At 37.1% G+C, this 21,819-nt stretch overlaps 1 protein-coding gene across 1 annotated transcript in view; it reads left to right on the top strand.

Annotated features, from left to right (window-relative positions):
• TPPP (tubulin polymerization promoting protein) overlaps positions 1 to 21,819 on the top strand; it is a 129,979-nt gene that overhangs the window by 29,687 nt on the left and 78,473 nt on the right. The window contains exon 2 of the mRNA XM_051969783.1: positions 7,515 to 7,826. Within this exon, the coding sequence (XP_051825743.1) occupies positions 7,519 to 7,826 (308 nt within the window). The 5' untranslated portion in view covers positions 7,515 to 7,518. The remainder of the gene's footprint in view (positions 1 to 7,514; positions 7,827 to 21,819) is intronic.

Raw genomic sequence — 21,819 nt, 5'->3', positions numbered from 1 at the left:
TCCATGGATTTCTCTGAGATTTGTTTTTGTTATGGTTGTTATTGTTGTTGTTATAGCCCCACCAGATTGCAAGCTGGCAAAGAATAGATTTTATTTATATTTGTATCTTCCCCAGAATTTAGGACAGAGTTCTGCCAGTCCTAAGAAAACAGTTAAGAAATACAAATTGAATCTGCCTAAGTGAAATGGGCTGGTGTCCAGAAAGAGACCCAGTGTTTGTCATGGGGACCTGGGTCTGGGTTTGGGTCCTTCACAGAAAATTAGCCTCAAGAGCTTTTTGGAGCTTTATTTGTCTTTAATCACTCAGCTTGACTTCGAAAGAATCCAAAATGAGAGTCTTCTCTTCATCTTCTTAAAAACAATGAAAATATTTGGGGAAAAAGACAGTTTTGAGGAGAGAGATGGAGTGGTCTGCCCTGGGATTTTCCAGGCGGCAGCGTTTATTGCTAACCTGAATGAAATTTGATCTGGCTCTCACTCTCACTCCCACCCACACTTGACCCTTTTCCCTTTAAATGATGTTTGAGACCAGCGTGGAACTAGGTCTCCTGGGAATGCAGTATACAAACACTGGAGAGTGCAGAGGAAGGTAAAGGGCCTTTATGCAGTTAGTGGCCTGATAGCTCTTGTTTCTCCTTCCTTTAAGCAGTTCCCTGGGACTATAGGATCTTTTTGGAAAAAGTGATTTGTTTTCTTCCTCCTCCTGGTTGAAAAGCAAAATGGGAGAGAAATGCAAGTAGGAAATAAGATGACAGTCCTGTTATCCATGCTGGCAGCCTTTTGGTTCTTCCCTGTTTTCCTGTGCCTGTTCTCGCTGCCTTAGAGACATGACAAGGGAAGAAGCTGCCTATCTCATATGTTTCTGAGGGAGGCAGCAAGGGAGTGAGAAATGGATGGATAGCTGGCCAGGAGCTCCTTCTGCAGCTGGCAAGGTCCCACGGATACTGGAGAACATGCTCAATGCGTGGGTTCTGGGTCAAATTTAGACCTCATTAAAATTGGAGCAAAAAACATCAAAAATTTTGGTAATGTGCAACTAAAGAAACATTTAAAAAGCAGTTAAATAACAGATTTTTTTTGGAACATGATTGGATTGGGATTGGGATTGGGATTTTCAGAGAGGAATTCCCTCTACCAAAAGAGTTTGACCATTCCTTTGCAACTTAAATGACTTGTCCAAAGTCATTCTTGAAGACCAGTTCTCTAACCATTAAACATGGCCACCTCTCAATATATTAACCAGTGTAAATAAGAAATTAATTTAGAAAATACTTATTAGCTATATTTGTCATCCAATAAAACTACTCACTCATATAAAACTTGCTTATATCTAAGTATAATGTTAACACCTAAGACATTGGAACTATTTTGTTACGTTAGTTTTTCAAGAAAAGGGTCATTGGCCTCCATAGAACTAACAAGATACCAAGGTTTTCTCTGAATGTACCATAGTGTGTTGTAAGAGCTCTTGGCTTGTAGAGACTGGAGAAAAGAGGAGGAGGAGGAGGAGTATGACTGGAAGCTTCATCTATTTGAAGAGTATTAATGTGACAGGAGGACTGGACCAGTTCTGCATAACCCCAGAGGGTAGAGTTTGGAGGACTGGGTGGAAGCTACAGAGAGGCAACTTGCAGTTTAATTTACAGAACAATTTCCTAGCAAGCTGTCTAAAAATGGAAAGGGCTGCCTTCACAGATAATGAGTTCTCTGCCACTGAGATCAGATCTCCAAGTAGTTGCTGCATGTCTCTGGAATGTTAGAAAGGCATTGGGTGCCCCTGTGTGAGGCCTTATCCAGATTAAAAGTACTAAGAAATATTTAACAAAATAAATTAAAATAGAACAAAATATAGATAATATTGTTATTCAGTTATGCCTAACTCTTGTGACCCCATTTGGGGTTTTCTTAGCAAAGATATTAGACTGCTTTACCATTTTCTTCTGCAATTCATTTTATAGATGAGGAAACTGAGGCAATAGGGGTAACTGATTTGCTCAGGGTGATACAGCTAAATAAGTGTTTGAGACCAGATTTGAACTCAGGAAGATGAGTCTGCCCAACTTCAGGCTGGGCATTCTATCCACTGCATCACTTAGCTGCCTCCTATAAATAATATTACATTTTAAAACTAAGTTAATATACAACCTTCAGAGAGCCTAATGCACTTTAAAAGCTCCATTTCTATTTGAGTTTGACATCCCTACTTTAGCTGACAGTTGGACTAGATCACTTCTGAGGTCCCGTCCTGCTTTGTAATCCTATGTATTATATCTACAAATCCTTGAAAGAATGAGAGTTATTCTAGGAAGTGTTAGTTGTGCAATACCTCATTTATCCATGTCATTAGAGAAGTAGTTGGTCCACATAAGAGAATTTCCTGATCAACTTAAGTCCTTTTATTTGAATCATTTTTAGAGACATATTTCTAAAATATGCTCCTTTCTTTCTTGCTGTCCTAAATAGTGCAAATTAAACAATTTGACGGTGTTTTTTGCCATTATTTACCTGTGTGACTTTAGAAAAATCACTTGACAGTGTCTAAGCAGTTCAGTGGTGTAGTGGATAGAACAATGGCCTTTGGAGTCAGGAAGGAAATCTGAGTTCAAATTCAAGCACTGACACTTTCTAGCTGTGTGGTAAGAACTTCTGTCTGTCTCAGTTTCCTCAAATGTAAAATGAAAATAATAGCGCCTACTCCAGACAGATTGATTGTGTGAGAATCAAATAAAATAATTGTAAAGCACTTGGCACCATACCTAGAATACAGTAGGTGCTTAACAAATGCTTGTTCCCTTTTAGGTATCAGTTTTGATTTGTAAAATGCAAGAGCAAGATTAGCTAATCTCTCTAAGCTCCCTTTCAGGCCTAATATTCTGTTATGAATATTTGACTCTAAAAATCAATGATTCTGGGATCAATCTCACTGTGTTGTATGTCATACAGATGTCTTCAAGGGCCAATAAGGTATATAGGATGTTGTGTTCTAACCAGTAGAAGTAATGAATGTGTAGTAGTGCTTGGTCCTTCCCAACCACCCTTTCCCTTTTTGGATGGCAAAAGAAGCCCAGTAGTAAGTAACTTTAGGGTAAACAAAAGGTAAGCATTATTAGAAGCTCCTATTTCAGATAAAGAGGAGTGTCAGTGATAAAACTGGAAAGAGATTCTAGGGCTCTGATACCTGACCCAGTTTCTTTTCTACTTGCCCATATTGCTTTTAGAGATAATGGTCATGATAAAGACACAGCCCATGGAAGGGAAATGGCCAACTACTGACTCCAGACAAGGATTGATTGATTTCTTCCCTTTAGCTTGTTAGTCAGCAAGGGGAAAGGAACATACAAATCTTGTTTACTTTTGATTTTTCACATTTAAGAGTCTCTAGAATTCCAAAGGAGATATTAATAGCACTTATCCATGGACAGTTTAGCTTGAAAACATTTAATCATTGGTGAAAATGGACAGACAAACTTTATTGCATCCATGGAAGCTGCATAGTACAGTGGGAAGAGCAACGGATCTAGAAGAAGATGGGTTCAGATCCTGCCTCCTGGGCAAGTCACTTAACCCTATTCCTAACTCTTAGTTTTCAGCTATTAGGTGGTGGTAGTATCTATTTTGACAGGATGATTATGAGGATAAAATTATAGATACACACATATATACCTATATGTATAATGTTGCATGTATGTTTGTACACATGTACATGTGCTTACACATAAAGGTATTTAATTAGTAAATTTTAACATGTTATGGAAATACAAGTTAATTATCTTGCTTTCCTATTTGGCTTAATCCTGGCCTTATTTCTAGAATATTGAGGCCAGAGTTAGCCTCAGAAAATAACCTAGTCCAGAGAACAAGTAGCAATTTGCTTCCTGAGAAACCTGTATATTGCCTACTGTTTTCGGTAGGAAAGGGGACAGAAATGATCTTTGTAAAATCTGGTGATGGTGTCATAAGAATTTGCTCACTCTTTTTTAACAAAAAGTAATCTAACCTTATAGACAGCAAGCAAAGGATTGTCAGCATGCAAGAATCAATATTAAGGGATTAATAATAATAGCATTTACATAGTGCTTTAAGATTTGCAAAGCACTTCACATATATTTGTTCCTTTCAAAAATCATGTGAGGGAGGTATTATTATCCCTGTTTTACAGATGAGGAAACCGAGGCAGGCAGCTTAAAAATCTTGCCCAAGGTACCACAGTTAGTGTCTGAGACATCTTTCTGATTTCAAATGCTGCTGCCCCATCTAGCTGTCTCAATAATTGATTAAATAATTGACATTTACATGATAGTTCCCATTTATTTCTTTAATGAATTCAGATTTACAAAGTCCTTCCTTCCCAACAACTTTGTAAGGGAGACATTCTAACAAGCTTGGAGAGAATTCTGAGATGTTCTTTCCAAGTTATCATAACCTCCAAGAAACAAGTGCTTCATACTAAGAAAGCACTTCTCTTCAATTCAGGCAATGTAAATGGTATTGTCCCCTGTAGGCATGTTTTGCAACTAAAGCAATGGAGATATAGAGTTGAGTGACTTTGTCACAGTCATACAGTAGTTGTCAGAGCTGGTACTTGAATCCAGGTCTCTTAACTTTTAAGTCAGGGGATAATACCTGGAATTCTCACCTTCCTCACCTTCACATCTTAGAACCCTAGGCTTAAGACTCAGTTCAAGTACTACTTCCTTCAGAAAGCCTTTTCTCATTACTCCAATTAGTAGCTCCCACTGACATCACTTTATTTTTCTGTGGAATATATTCTTATTTTCTTAATAAAATGTAAGCTGTTGACAGGGAGTCTTGGTTTTTTTCCCTTTGTATCTTCAACACCTAATAGAAAAGAACACGCAACACAAAAGGTGTTTAAAAATGCTTGTTGATTGTCTCATCTTTTCACTGTTAACATAATGTGTGCTCATTTTCTTTTGATATTCAAAGTATCAGGAGTTTCCAGTTCTTGAGGTGAACAATCAGTAAGCGGTTATATTGGAAAGTGAAGTGAGCTTTAACTTGGCACAGACAACCCCAAATAAGTTTTTGCATTGATTTAAAATAAGACTTAGGGTGCTTCTTTCTAACTTCCTCTAGTTTATTTTCATGCTATTTATTTCTCAGTAATATATTAGCAAGTTAATCATATCAGATCATTTTTTCCTCAACAAAGCAACTGTAAAATTGTGAGTTTGGAGCCAGATGTTTTTGATTGGGAACATTCCCAAATTTCTCATCCCAGGACAAGGAAGACTCACTTTGTGGTTGGCAGTCAGTTGAGTAATCCATAAAAAGCCTCTTAGTTGTGAAGGCAAGCTAGTCCCTGCTGCTCAGTCTGAATTAATGTCAAAATTCAAGTTTTCTGCTCTATAACTGAGTTTTCCTTAGTTATGAGGAACTCGATGGTAGACATCAAGATAAGAAAATAGTTCTGTTCTTTGTTTTGACTGTATGCCTAAAGATGGTAGGGATAATGATATATTTTTCTGTACCATATAATGATCTGAGGATTCAGGAGTGCTCCAAAGGAAAGCCAGAAATACCTTTGTGGTCAAAAGAGCCTACTATTTAGAACCATAACTGGCAATATTGGTGACTGGAACAATTTAGTTGAATAGGAAAGGAGGAGGGGGAGTCCCTGAGACACCTCTTGGTAGGACAGATTTTCGAAGGAGGAGTGAAAAGAGTCTAGGTTGGGCCATAGAGAAGGAGGGAGCATGTCATTTGGTAGTCAAGCCCCTCTAAAATAGTGTGCTAGAACAAAGTCTCATTGTTCTAGCCTAGTTAAAGCTCTGCCGATTCAACAATGATAGACTTTTTGTCTGGTTATTTTCCCCATACATGTGATCATTTTCATATCTGGTTTCTTTAAATCACCATAATTTTCAAACTCTCCACTTAAATCCATCTGACATATACTTCAACTGAGAACCTCAAATACTTATCTTTGTGGCAATGTCTTTGTTTCCAAGAGTTTTTATTTCTGTTATCTCTGAATCTTCCCCACCCTACTCCCACACTTACACAGATTAAAATCTAAATGACTGCTGGGCCATTCATCATTCTTAAATAATATTAAATATAAAAGTACACTGACATATTTGATTATGTCAATATGCCTTTAATATTTAATATTATTTTCAAAATAACTCTGAGAGATATCTGCAGATATATTCATGTTCACTTGAATCACAATAGCTTACATTTATGTAGCACTTTCGAATTGTAAAATTCTTGACAATATTATCTCATTTGATCCATATAGCAACTGTACAATATAGATCCTAACTATTTTCACCTCATTATACAGATGAGTAAAGTAAGGCTCAAAAAGATTAAATGTTTTTGTTGTTTTTCTCTTCCAAGGCTGCTTAACTGGTAGGGCCATAAATGATCCTTTGCCCAATCAATACTCTATCTACTATATCACATAGTAGATACCTTGACTTAAGCACCCAAGATCTTGGGTAGGCTTGGAACCCTGGCAATTTGGGCTGGGAACAAACTAAGGGATGCAGAATATTTGTTTAAATCATTTGAAACAAATGTGAGAGATTTGGCAAATGCAAACTCAGCCAAATCTGTAAGTCACTTGAACTGTTCTGATTGTTCAGATTGGGTAGCCAAGTAAGTTAACAGAGAAGTTCTCAGGCAAAGAGAGGCTTAAGAAAAATCGAAAGGCAAGGGAATAGAGGGCCAGATTCCTGACTCAGGAAGAGCAGGGGTCAAATCTTACCTCTGATACATATTGGGGATGTGAACCCATTTAATTTCTTGAGACCCCAGGTACCTCTCTAAGATGGTAAGTAACAGAATAAGTCCCAGTCTGCTTTGGTACATGGGCCTATACTAGAAAAAAGATGTTGATGCCTGGGATGAGGCAGGAAAAGGGTATCTCCCCTTATAGCCTTTTAAATATACTACATTTCCTCTAGAGAAGACAAAAAAATAGAACTCTGGATTTCCTCATCTATAACGTGTGTGGGGTGAATTCCCACTTCCAGTTGTATTCCTATGATTCTGTTTATTGTTTCCTTGGTTAAATCTATGACTAATAATTGTTAATAACTAAAATTAAAACTGATTTACACCTTACTATGTGTTGGGCACTGAGCTAAGTGTTACAATTATTACCTCATTTGATTCTCACCGCTGTCTTGCAAGATAAGTGCTAATGTTATCCCCATTTAACAGATGACGAAAGTGAGAGTAAATGACTTGCTCAGAGTCATATAGCTATTAAATGTCTGGGACTCAAGTCTTTCACAATGCTGCTCCTACTTTTCTCTTCCAGAGAAAGACTCAGAGCAAAGGAGACAATCTGGTGGCCCATGGAGGTGACGCTCCCTAAGAAGTCTGAGTCTTCTTTTGTTTGTTCCACATCCTGCATTACCTGCCATAGCATGTATAAGACCTCCCTACATCCTGTGAGCAGGCTAATCAAGAAAGTGGCCCTCAGGCACTTCCATATGGGAAGGATGCAACAGTAACTTCTCTCTTTCTCTTTTCTCCAGTAAAATGGCTGACAAAGCCAAGTCTGGCAAAGCTGCCAACAAGACTCCCCCCAAGTCTCCTGGAGATCCTGCCAAGGAGAAATCAGCTAAACGACTCTCCCTGGAATCTGAGGGCACCAATGAGGGGGCTACCGCCCCAGAACTCAGTGCCCTGGAGGAGGCTTTTAGGAAATTTGCTATCCACGGAGACACCAGAGCCACGGGGAAAGAGATGCATGGAAAAAACTGGTCAAAACTCTGTAAGGACTGCCAAGTAATCGATGGGAAAAATGTGACAATCACCGATGTGGACATCGTCTTCAGCAAAATCAAGTAAGTCCCTGCCCTGCTCACTAACTCCTTCTTTGGGTATAAAGTAGTTTACACTGCTATGATCTAAAGCACTTCATCTTATCCATAGATCATAACTCATCCTTCCTTCCATATCCTCATAAGTAGATATGTGGATGCCCTTCTCTTTTAGATAACTATTGAAATTCTTGGAATTCTTCTTTTAATCATCTAAGCAGGAAGCAGGTACTTCATTTTGTTCAGTGGTAACATCTTCTGAGAAAACGGACAGTGCTAAGGGAGTTTGACTGTCTTTAGAATACTTGGATGAATTTGTTTTTATTGTTATTGAAAAGAGAAAAGAAGGGCTGATATGTTAGGGTCAGGAGATAATGAAGGATTATGACTCTAGAAATTCAGTTTTGAGTATTGTCTGCCATGCTTTTTTTTTTTTTTTTTTGCTCCAAAATAGTGTCCCCTGGTATAAGAACTGGAAAGAATAAGAATGTGGGGGAGGAAGGATTTAGAAAAAAAGAGTGAACATGTTTATGCAAATGCTTTTGTGTGATAAGGCTAAAATTCCTAATCCCTTGCTGAGGTTTATAATTACAAGAGAAAGCAGGTCTTGCAATCCTAAATATAATTTTTTAAGTGAGTAGGACTAAGCTTGTGATTTTACTGACATATGGAATTTCTAGGTGAGAAAACTATGAATATAGATGATTGCCTTCTTTGCATCTTAAAGTTAACACTCTTAAGAGTTGCCTAGGTCCTAGATCATTGCTAGATTAACTAACTTATCGAGTGTAAATGTCAATATATGCTGGAGTTGGGACTTGAACTCATCTTTTTCTATCTTTAAGACCAAGTCTCTATCCTCTGTGCTATAGCAGTTCTCTAAATATCCTCTAAATCTTTATTTGCTATTATGTACTTTTACCCATCAGAAACCATCAAAAACCAGCATTTCTGATATCCCCCATTATAAATATTCCCTGGGTTGACCAGAACAGTTGTTGAAGCAAGTCTGAAAAAAAAAGGAACCCAACACCAGCATGAACAGTTCTTGATGATGAGATCTGATCTGGGAGCCAAGCTTCATCATGCTGACACGTAGAGTCAATGTCCTGTCCCATTTTTTCACAAGCACCTCTCTTTGGCTCTCCTTATCTGCTAAGCTTAAATAAAACAGCAGATGGGTTCTTTTCAAGCACCAAAGTTTATTTTTTAAGTAAAGTTTTATTTTCATTGTAATCCATCTCTGTATATTTAAGAATGTTGCAGAGTTGGGGGAATTCATACTGACTTTTGTTTCCCCAAGTGTTTTGTCTCTTATGGCTTTCCTTGTTCTCTTGATAGGGTTTTTTTCCCCAATTATTTCACAATCATTCAATCAGCATCAAATGCCTAATACGTGTGTGGTAAAGACTAGGAGGTGGGGGGAGGGGGTAATAAAGAAAAATAATAAAACCATTCTTTCCTGTCCATGAAGAATTTACATTCTTTTAAAAAAAACTTATTTTATTGATTGTCTTTGTTTTTGCATTACTTTCAATAAAAATATAACTTTGTTATATAGTTAAAAGAAATAGCAAGTTATACATAATAAATCTGCAGTTTTGTTTGCAATCATCTTTTCATATTTTACTATGTTATGGAAACTTATTTTATTCCATAAATTAAAATTTGAATAAATAAATGCATATGTACCTCATAAAAGGAATTTTGCAAGACAAATCAACACAGAATATGAGCTCTTTGAGAAAAAGTATGGTTTTGTTCCTTTTTTCTTTGAATCTTCTAGTATTGGCTTTTAATAAGTGGTCATTGACTGATTGTTCCTGATAACATCTACAATATAAGGATTTATTGTTCCTGATAACATCTATAATATAAGGGCTTTACTTTCTATTGGGAGATACTAGTGAACTTATAAGTAAATACAAAGTATATGGTGAGTCATGAAAAGCAAGTTCATCCTGTATTTAATGCTAATAATTGAGAGAATAAGAATTTTATATTGTCCTTCAAATGATATATTTTTTTAAATTTTGTATTCCCACTCCTGGACTAGGGTACACCTAGTCATATTGGGTGAAATTTGATGATCACAAGTCAAGAGTTGGAAGGGACTTTGGTGCCCATATGATCCAGCCCCCTCATTTTACAGCTAAGGAAGCTGAGATCCAGAGAATTTAAGGACATACCCATACTTATCTAGGTAGTAAGTATGAGGTAGTATCTGAACTCAGCCTCCAATGGCAGTATTCTTTTCAATGCCTCCCTAAATTAATTAGTTCCTAGTTAACTTTGTTTCTTTTGACTACCTGGTATTTCCTTTCTATTCAACAAATATTGAGCACTTATTAGATGCAGAACCCTATTTTCAAAAATTGTGGGAGACCCCACATCATAGAGCCTGTTTCTTAACAATCTAGATTACAAAAAACTTATGAGTTCCATAAATTTGTCTTTTTGACCAGTGGGGATCCATAAAAACCAACTCCTAAGTTGTTCTTATTTGTCATTTTTAGTCATGTCTGACTTTTCATGACTCTATTAGGGGTTTTTCTTGGCAGAGATACTAACATGCTTTGCCATTTCCTCTCTACATAATTTTACAGATGAGGAAACTGAGACAAATTGGGTTAAATGATTTGCTGGTGTCTGAGGGTAGATCTGAACTCAGGAAAATGAATCTTCCTGACTATAGACCCAGCACCTCTATTTATTAGCTCCTTAAAACTTAACACAAAACTTAACAAAATTAAGAACTTAACCTAAAAACATATCTATATCTAATAACATATTAAAGAAACATGAGGATGCCACAACATGAGAATGCCTGTTAATTTTCCTAAATCAATAGTAAGACTATTCCACTTAGTGGAATAGATGCTAAAATTGCATTCTTCCTTGGCAGGAAATATCAAAAAAGGGCAAACCTCCTGTGTGTTAAGACTGTACTCAGTTAAGTGTATTCTGTTCACTAATTCTCTGTTTTTAAGAGGCATAGTCAGAACTTAGATCTGCCTTGACTTTTTGATCTGCTGTTCTTCTCATCTTATTGGTCTCCTAATTCCTAGACTTTTTGCTTGGATCTTGATTGAAATAAATCCATGATCCTATCCATCATGTGGCTTCTGAATTGTAAAGTCCTAGAATATTCCAATATCTACTACAATAATCTCTGTGATGGTCTCCCAACTCCCATTACTACTCACGATTCGTCCAGTAGTTTACTTGATTCCCTTGAGCAGTCAGAATGAGCAGAAATGATGGGATTTTCACCCATTGTTACATGTAACAATTTCAGCCCTCCTTTCATTTCCCCTTTCTCTCACCTCACACCCTGGTAATGTTTGCCATCCTTCAGTATGCCGAAATACACTGAAAGCACATTAGAACATAGCTCATCTTGACATAGGTTTTTTTTAAGTTATCTTGTCCTCCAAAACCTAGCAACTCCTTGTAATAAAGCCTTGATAGAACACAGGCTGTAGTCATTTAAGTTATTTCTTTTTCCACTCCTTTTATGCCTTTTCCCCCTGAGGGGGTGTTTTGATGTGAACCTTTAAAAAAAATTAACTAGAGATTTTCTTTATGAATATCATGTGTTTCCTATAAAAATTTCATATGAATAAGTTATCTGTGTAATTTTTAGCTGTCTGAAATTTATATAAACAGAAAAATGGAAAGTGGAAAAATATTATTTGAGCTATTATAATTTGTTTCTTCCTCACTTTAAGTCCAAGTCCTTACATCCCAATGTCTCTTTTGGAATATGATTTTCTTAAAGAAGTCCAGGGCAGTATAAAATTATAAATTGTCAAAGCTGGAAAGAACCTTACAGATAGTCTATTCTAGCCTTTGGTAAGCACTGACTTATCGAATAATAAAATGCAAATAAAAACCATTCTTAGTTCATGAACCACATGAAAACAAGCAGTGGGCTGTTCTTGGCCTATGGGCCATGGTTTGCTCCTTGGTTGAGCTCAATTTTCTTATTTTACAGATGAGGCCTTTGAGGCTGTAAAATGATATAAATCAGGTCACAGAACTAGCAAATGAATGGTAATACTAGCTCTAGAACTCACGTCTCCTGACTCCAAAGACATTGCTTTTCTTATTATATATCATATTACATTAATTGTCATTTTCAGGTGGGACTTTGTAAATCTCAAATCATCAAAGTTTTTACACATATATACCTCTTGAATTGGTGTATATATGTGCATTCATTTGTGTGTAGGTTTAAGTATGTTTCTATTTTTTTTTTCCTCTCAGCACAGCATCCTTTGCTGTGAAGGATTGAGTCATCACCTTGGTAACAGTCAAACTCTTTAGAAGAACAAGGCATGTTCCTCATATTCTAAAAGTACTTTGGGGGGGGGGGGGACGGGACACTTCTCCAAATGATTGACTGAATTGTATTTCTGTCTAAGTGACTATCCATTGTTGCTTCCTATTGGTTTAAAAATAAATCAGGAAGGAAAAACAGAAACTAAACAGACTCTTATAAGACAGGGCAGGACAAAAGTTGTAGTAAATGTGTTCCTGGGTATGATTTTAGGTTAATTATTGTAAACAACTTCCAACTTGGGTCAGTCAAACTTGAGAAAAACTAGAACTCTTATGGACTAACTTCCCAAATACTCATTGTTCACAGACGAAATCAGTACAAGTGCATAGTCAGCAGAGTTGTGGCTTTGTCATGTATATATACTGCTTCACTACTGTCCAATGTGGGCACGTTCTCTGTCAAACTTGAGAAAAACTAGAACTCTTATGAACTAACTTCCCAAATACTCATTGTTCACAGACGAAATCAGTACAAGTGCATAGTCAGCAGAGTTGTGGCTTTGTCATGTATATATACTGCTTCACTACTGTCCAATGTGGGCACGTTCTCTGCTGCCCAAACTAAGGGAGCTATATTTAACTTATGCAGTTTAGGGAGGAAGCAAATATATTCAAAACATCCTCATCCTCCAAAGGGATGTTACTAGAAGCTCAAATCAGTTCAGTTCCACGGATATTTAAGTGCTCATCATGTGCAAGACACTGTGTTTATTGACCATGTGTACTAAACCTGGAGAGCTTGGAAGTTTAGAGTTTTTACCATGATTTGAATCCTTTTTAAAAAAACATGCTTAGGAAAGAGCTGAGGCTTCAAAACCTGGCTTTTTTTTTTTCTTAATATCCATGTGAGCTGGACAATTAAATTACCTAATCTCCTTGGGCCATAATTTCTAGATCTATAAATTGAGAGAGCTGGACAAGAGAGCCTGTGACATCCCTTACAATTCTAGATCTTGGATCCTAGAATCCTGTTAATCCTCGTTCAAGTATATGAAGATTGTATTTGGGGTAGGGGGAGCATGGAGATAATTGTAGTGTAATAGAAACACTACTAGTGGCTTTAGTATAAGGTCTGCCATTATTTAGCATTTATATAACCACAGGCAAACCAAGTGTCTTCTAGGTCTCTGCCAATATAGGGACGATGAGATACGGTATCTTAGGTCTCTTTCAGATCTAAAATTCTTTGATTCTGACACCTGGCATTTTCAACAAGCCACAATTTATAGTACCTTGGTAAGATAAGAACTAAATATTTTGACTATATTTACTTTCTTTAATAATTGATTATTTTATTGTCATTTATAAAATGATCTAGAAAGCCAAGATTAAATAATGAGGTATAATAAGGGAGATATGTATATGCATAGGTGTGTATACACATATATAAATATGTGAATGTATAGTTATATATATGTATATACATATAATTTTATTTGCAGTTCTAGCTTCACATTATTTTGAATTTTGCAAATTCAACCCCTCAGCTAACAGACAAGTAGCTGGATCCCATGTTAGCCAGGGTACAGTTCCTGCCAAAAGTCCAGAGCCACTTTGGCTGCAGGGGCATAGAGCCTTAGAGGGGTTGGGGCCCCAAAGAACCCCACAAGGAGAAGGAGCAGTCTGCAGAAGGACCCACTTAGATTAAGCAAGAACTGACTGTATATATAATATGGAGTTTAAAGTTTATTCTTCCTTTGTAAACGCTCTCAGACCCAAAAAAAAAATGTAGTTCATGTTTGCTTTCCACCCCCCTTCTTTTAAACCTCAATATCTTCTATATTTCCATGTAATTATTTGTAATTTTTCATATTTCTCCCATGCTTTGTAGAGAATAATTAATCAGGTCATTCAACAACCATTCCAGGGAGGTGGTTGCTAACTTTAAAAACATGTCTCCATTTTATAAAGAGAAAAAAGGGATACCAGGAGAAAGGTCATCATCTAATACATACATGCAATTCAGTGTCATGAAAAGAATATTTGGAATTAGAAAATCTGAGTTCAAATGCTGGTTTTGCTACTTGCTTCCCAGCTGATTTTTAGGTAAATCATTTCACCATCCTGGAGCTGACTTTTCTCTTCTGGAAAAGAGACACTTGTTCTGAGTGAATTCTAAGATTCCCCCTAATCATCTATAAAATTCAGGGAAGAGAGGCGATTGGACTCTCAAGCCCCTTCTTTCTATAATATCTATGATGTTGGTCAAAAGCTCTGCCTAAAACTCCTTAAGACTTACTGCTGATGGCGGGATAGTAGGTCACTTTCAGCATTTGGAGTAAGATAATATGATAGGCTAAGTACCAGGAAAAGAGTACAGTCCTACTTCTAATTCTGGTCCTCAAAGCCTGGCTCAATTCAGAATAGGTTATTTGAACTCTGTGTGTCTTAGCGACCCAATATGTCAAAGGGAATGATGCTTAGTTGTTTATAACTGTAACCATTAGCTTTTTCAAATGGTCTATAAGCATCTATTCAGAGGTGCTTTGGAGGAATGATATGTATAGAGTTTAAATTATAGGTGGTACAAAAGAGCAAAATAAAGTACTAGCATTTATATAGGACTGTAGGGTTTACAAAAGGCTTTACAGATATTTTATTTAATTTGATCCTCACAACAACCTGGGAGGTTGGGGCTATTATTAGCCTCATTTAATAGGGAGGAAACTGAGGGAGAATAAGGTAACGTGACTTGCCCATAGTTATGAAGTTAACAAGTGTCTAAGGCTACATTTGAACTCAGGTTTTCCTGATTCTTGACACAGCACTACAATGCCTGCAATTATTGCACTAGAGTTGTTATTTAGCACCTTCAATTCTCTTCCCCACAATGTAATATAGTTAAGATAGAATCCTGGATTTGGAGTTAAGGAAAACCAGAATTCAAATCCGAACTCAGATATTTACTACCAGCAAGACCTGAGGTAAGTCACTTCATCTCTCCCTCAATTTCCTCATCTATAAAATGGAAAGACAATAATACCTCTGCTTCCCACAATTATTGTGAGGCTCAAATGAGACAGTGTATGTGGAGCGCTTTGCCAACTAAATGCGATACAAATGCTAGCTATTATTTTGAGATCAGACCAATTCTGGGATATATTGCTATTATTCTTCATCATCCCTCCTATTTTTTCCTCTTCTCTCCTACATTTCTCTTTTTTGTCTTATCTCTTCTTTGTCTTCCTGAACCTTTCCTTCCACATTGAAGCAGTGTGGGGACAGGGTGTATGTGTGCTGATAAATAGAAATCCTCTCAGTTCCTCTTTTTAGACCCTACCAGGTTTCCTTTGTTATGCTGTCTACAATGTGACTCAGAGGAAGGACCCATTGGAACAAACAGAGGCAAAGATCAATTTTAAGTAATGGAAGCACCTCCATGCACCCTCCCCCTCTCTCTGTGTCTCTGACTCTCTGTCCCTGTTTCTGTCTCTCTGTGAATCTGTCTGTGGTCTCTTTGTCTCAACATAGTGCAAACACAATTCAATGGAACAAAATCTAAATAGCAGGGAATGTCCTTTGGTCATCCCACAACAGTAAAGTTGGGCTTTGGCAGATTTGAGAAGTGTGTGTGTGTGTGTGTGTGTGTGTGTGTGTGTGTGTGTGTGTTTACACATTTTGAAGAACAAAATATCCAAGAACAATTGTGTTCAATCTCTGTTTGACTAGCATTCCCACATGTTGCTTTGGGAACATAAATTTCTTGGTTTATTGGGGTCAGCAACTGCTCGGGGGAATTTGATACAGAAGATATGCCCTACACATGCTCCACTTGTTGGATACAGTTGATGTGGTAATAATAATAGCCCTGATAAAAATACCTTTGCTCTTATTTTAGGAGCATAAGAGTAGGGAACTCTACAAGGAAATTGTCTTAAGTACTGCCATAAAATTGCTAATTCTCTGACATTACTTGATAGAAAAAAAAAAATCAAAATATTTCTGTTTATCCTGGCAGGTTACTATGGTTCCAGGCAGGCCTGGGTGACGTCATGTTTTGGATCTCTGTGAGCCTTTATTTAGGTAGTTGTCTCCATAGCAACATTTGTTTGTTTTGATGTAACTATGTGTTAAATTTTAAACAAATTTTTGTGGTTATATACTAGATTTTTATTGAAGACTACTGTTAAACTAGATAAATGCCACTCTTACCCCTCCTCTCCCACAAAGAATTAACAATATTTGAAGGGAGTTAAGATCAATCAAAATTTAATATTCTGAAATTCCAGTAATTGGTATTGTTATCTGTATCATCTTTGAATTACCCCTGAAGTGCAAAATGCAAAAAAAAATCTCCTCTGTGTGTGTGTGTGTGTGTGTGTGTGTGTGTGTGTGTTTTCTATAGAAATTTGCTGATTCTTCTTAAGATTTTTGCAAGACAGGTGCCACTTTGCTATTTTTTTCTTTCCCCTATAGGATCATAATTCTAGAGCTGGAGAAAGCAGTACAGCATTGCATCTAAAATGTTTTTTAAATCTTAGTAGATCTTCATGATAGATTTATTTTCTTATTTCTCACACAGTCTGTGGAAAGTGGGTCACTGACCATTTCCCACTTGGTATTAGGGAGGCCAACATTTCAGAGGTGGTAAGAATAATGTTGTGTGGTTGATGTGTTCAAGGTCAGGAAGGGAATAATAATGAAATCCAAGATTCTATGAATTAAGCTCTTTTGGCCTCAGACTTTATGACAAATTGTATGTATTCCTATTCTGTATCTACTACTGGGATGAAGCAAGTTACTGGACTTTTCTGGTCCTCAATTTCTCTATTTGTCAAATGAGGGGAATAGCTTACTTGATCATTAAAGTCCCTCTTGCTCTAAATCTAAAAGCTCATGATAGGACCCTGTTCTATTCACCTCTTTTAAAACAATTCTCTAGTGACACTGATTTAAATCATTTAGATGGCTCTCCTCAGATCAATGCGGGGCTAAAGAAGCCTTCCCCTCACCAGATGTCTGCTGCCCACAATTGGAAGACTAGAGAACTGAACCAGATGTGTTCTACAACCACAGCTGCTTGATTGTGATTCCCTGGCAAGGATGAGGCTGGGTGCACTTCTCCCCCTTAGCCACCCGAACACAGCAGCAGTTGTTTTCTGCCTGTCTGGGGTAAATGCTAGGGATTGTTTACTTCAGACACCTGTGGGAGAGAAGGCACTTGGAAATGTGTACTCTTTCACAACAAAAGAAATTTGTCACACATGGGCTGTCACCACAGAAGCTTCCAACTTGGCCAGCCAAACTGGGGTGCTTTTGTAGGGAAAATTTACAAAAATAAAATAACTCTTGTTGTGTCATGCAGGGAGATTTGTACACATCAACTCCCACAGGTAAATTAGTGGACAATTGGGGTTGTATAATTGAGCTTGACTTCTTGACTGTTATACCTTGACTTTCCTTCAAAATAAGTCATGACTAATTTTTTTTTGAGAGCTGCCTATTTTCATGGCATTCACAGCAGTCAAGGTTGACCACAGGAAATGAATAGTAATTGGATTTAAAACTTTGTACCAAAATTGTCTGTGCTGAGTAATTCTTGACTTTGAGAAATAACTGCCACTATATGTTGGCTAACTGAGGAAACATAGCCATAGGTTTATAGAACCTTATAGGGAAACCAGTCCTACATTCTCATTTTACAGCTGAAGAGACTGAGACCCCCAGAGTTTATGTATACCAAGAAGATTTTCTAACAGCCTCTGGCCAAAAAAGCAACTAAGTTGCCACAAGAGTAATTTTTTTTCAAGAGAGTGTTAAACATTTTTGGTCCTTGTGAAATGATAAAAGTGCAAAGAAGGCCAGATTTTGCCAGCCTTGGAAAGAGTAAGGTTGTATGAAGAAGGGATAAGCAGATTTAGTGCAACTAAAGGAGATAAACCTGTGGAATGCCATGGAGAACTATTCCTGGATGGAAAGTTAGGGGATTCATTTTTACCAGCTTTGAGTCACCTACCAAAAAATGGTGGTAATGCAGAAAGAGTGATAGATCTGTAGTGAGACCACCCACATAATGATCCCAGGTCTTCTGCTTGCTCACTTTATAAATTTGGGCAAATCACTTCACCTCTGGCAAAATGGAGCAATGAGGCAGCTAGGCAGCTCAGTAGATAGAGGTGTGGGCCTGGAATCAGGAAGACCTGAGTTCAAATTCAGCCTCAATTACTTACCAGTTGTGTGATCCTGGGCATATCATTTAACCCTGTTTGCCTCAGTTTCCTCATCTATAAGATGATCTGGAGAAGGAAATGGGAAACCAATCCAGTATCTCTTCCAAGAAACCCCAAAATAGTGTTACAAAGAGATGGACATGGCTGAAACAATTGAAGCACAAAATAAAGTGGTTGGACTAGGTCAGAATTTCTTAACCTAGCATCTATGAACTTAAAAAAAAATTTTGATAACCAATGAATGTAATTGATTTTCTTTTTAATCCTTTGTATTTTGTTTTATGCATTTAAAAACATTATCCTGGAACTGAACTGGGATCTGGAAAGGAATCCACAGAGATTCTCAGACTGCTGCCCAAGGGATTCAGGGTAAAAAGGTCCAGAGATAGGCTAGCTCATCTCCAATATCTTTCCTACTCTCGATGTTAATAGCATGATTAACTAAGCAAGTGGGTTTTATAATATCCATCCTCTCCGTGTTGTAAAATAAAGATAAAAGAACATCCAGATGCAAGAGCACCTTAAGCTATTACACAAACATGAGACAATCTTATGGTGTCTTTCTTCTTTCTTGGTTGAAAGAGAGAAAGCCCTGAATATAGCAGTTATCCCTTTTGAGCTTTATCAGCCAATGGGCATACATAGTTCACAGTTAACTTGCCTTGCAGGCTTTAAAACAAACAAATAGGACCAGTTCCTCTGGAATACTTCAATAATGAAAACTTCCATGCACATTTTTAGTCACTGTCAGTATAGCTTCCCCTCCCAATAAAGTACAAAACATTTGTTTCTAGGAAACAAATGTCTTTCCACAAATGTCTCATGAATCCTCATGACAGGAGGAAGGTCTGGCCACTGCCTAGTTACACAGTGACTGAAAAACCTTCTGCACATGCTGCTCTTTCCTACCTCCTCCTCTCCCATAGATCTGGGTCTGAGGTCCAGCCCCATTCCCACCTCTGATTTGGACTTCAGCACCTTTGAACTTGCCCGGGGCACTGCATTACATGGGCAATGACTGGGAACTTTCTGCTGCAGGTGGACCCACTTCTCTCTCAGTTTCTCCCTGCTCCCCACATCCTGTTCATACTACCATCCATTTGGATGGATTTGTTTGGAGCATGACTGAAATCTAACAAATATTCCTTAGGCACTCAGTTATGTGCAAAGTCACAGTGCTGGGATCTGGGGGTACAGAAAGAAAAAAATGACACTTTCCTTATCCCTAGGGAGCTTAAATTTGGTTGGGAAACTGATACCCAGCAGCATGTTGCTTATGCAGCTTACTATGTTGTATTTTTGTCACAAAAGTGATGACTTGTGTGTATGCTTTATAATACATGTATAATTTGTGTAATACGTGTATAAATGTATGTAATGTAATTCAGTCATTTGAACATTTATTACTTAACATCTTTCTGGTCATTCTGTCTAGCTTTAAATAAATGTAAGTAAATGTTCAAATGACTGAATAACAATCACAAAATAAATGTTCACTGGGCTATGTTGGAATTTTACTCTTCCTTCTGGCTGATTTTCTTTTTCCTATTGGGTTTTTTCAATTCCATTTCTACTTGTTATATTAATAATTTCCAAGGTGTTCAGATGCTTCTCTTAGCTTAATTAGTTCTTGACTGAGAAAAGGTTGCACTTTTCTACTATGTGACTCTTAAAAGACTTTTCTCTCTGATTCTTTCGTATTTTATTTTTAAGGGTATGTGGGCAGACTGCACAAAACTCTAGGGCAGTGACAAATTCCAAACTTTTCTACAGAATGCCAGGTTTCCAGACAATGACTGTTCTCCATTACTTCTTTGAAGGAAAATTGTGGTCATTTCAGATAACTTAAAATTGTGTCTGGTTTATCATCTTTAGGCACTATTCTACCCCAACATGGCCCTAGAGTAGAAAACGATCCAGAAACATTTTTAAAATGTAGAAAGCTCTGCTCTAAACTAATTTAGTCTAGTATCAATTTTTTAAAAAATTTCTTATCATTCACTCCAATATTACTACCAAGGGTACCAAAAAATTAAGGTCTGTGGATTCCAATGTCCTCTTTTATGCTCCTTTTATAGCTAAAGCCAATGTATAATGTGTTTCTTGTCTAGTTATTAGTTTCAAATAGGAAAAAAAAAATCCTAGGTAGAGGGGAATCTGAATTTATAGAACTCACCTTGGAGGTGGGTGTGTTAATCTGTGATGCCCTCTAGTGGCAAATTTATAACAGTGGTAGGAGTTATATATTCTACTGAGGTGAGGTTATTGGCTATTTTATTTGCTGCAGATCTTTAGGTAGGAGCCAAGTTGGGAGGCTCCAAGTCAATGCTGAACAAAGATCTCTCCCTTCTTTTTTACTCTCTTTCCATGTCTGTAATCATTCTTACCCAAAATTATTTTGGTTAGTCTTTTATCTGCAGTGAGATAGAAATAGAGGTGTGTGTGTGTGTGTGTGTGTGTGTGTGTGTGTGTGTGTGTGTATACACATACATAGAGACAGAATTTTTTTTAATTGTAACTTTTTATTGACAGAACATAGGCATGGGTAATTTTTTTACATTATCCCTTACACTCACTTCTGTTCCAACTTTTCCCTTCCCTCTCTCCACCCCCTCCCCTAGATGGCAGGCAGTCCTATACATGTTAAATATGTTATAGTATATCCTAGATACAATATATGTGTGAAGAACCGAACAGTTCTCTTGTTGCCCAGGAAGAATTGAATTCAGAAAGTAAAAATAACCTGGGAAAAAAACAAAAATGCAAACAGTTTATATTCATTTCCCAGTGTTCTTTCTTTGGGTGTAGCTGCTTCTGTCCATCACTGATCAACTGGAACTGAGTTAGATCTTCTCTTTGCTGAAGAAAACTACTTCCATCAGAATACATCCTCATACAGTATCATTGTTGAGGTATATAATGATCTCCTGGTTCGAGACAGAGAGAAATTGAATGAGTTCGTATATACAACTGGCAGGTCACCTATTATAATCCTCCCTCATTGTATAGAGAAGGAATCTGGTCTTGGGAGAGACTAAGTAATTGATCCAAAGTCATTTAGTGATAGACCAGGGATTTGAACCCAAGTCCTCTAATCCAAATTTAGTGCCCTTTAGTATCTAGAGTTCATAGCACTCTGAAACTGTAGGTACACTTAAATGGAATTCAGTTTTATAGCCCATTCCATTATAGAGTGTATAACAAGCATGGCTGTAGATGGTGGGTTCTTAATTGGGACACCAGTGAAATTTTAGGTTACACTTTAGAAAAGAGACTCCATTTTAATCACAATTATCTATTATTGAATAATTTTCCCTAATCATAGATATAGATAGGTAGATAGATAAATATATATATGCAGACATAGGAAGATAGATGGATGATAGATACATGGATAGATAAGAAGATGGAGAGATAGCTCGATAAATAAGTAGGTAGATACATAGAAAGATTCATAGGTACATAGGAAGATGATACATAGATAAAAAACAGGAAGATAGATA

Source organism: Antechinus flavipes, chromosome 1 (assembly GCF_016432865.1).
Source record: "Antechinus flavipes isolate AdamAnt ecotype Samford, QLD, Australia chromosome 1, AdamAnt_v2, whole genome shotgun sequence".
NCBI classification, from domain to species: Eukaryota; Metazoa; Chordata; class Mammalia; order Dasyuromorphia; family Dasyuridae; genus Antechinus; species Antechinus flavipes.
This window is presented reverse-complemented; position numbering and strand designations above follow the sequence as displayed.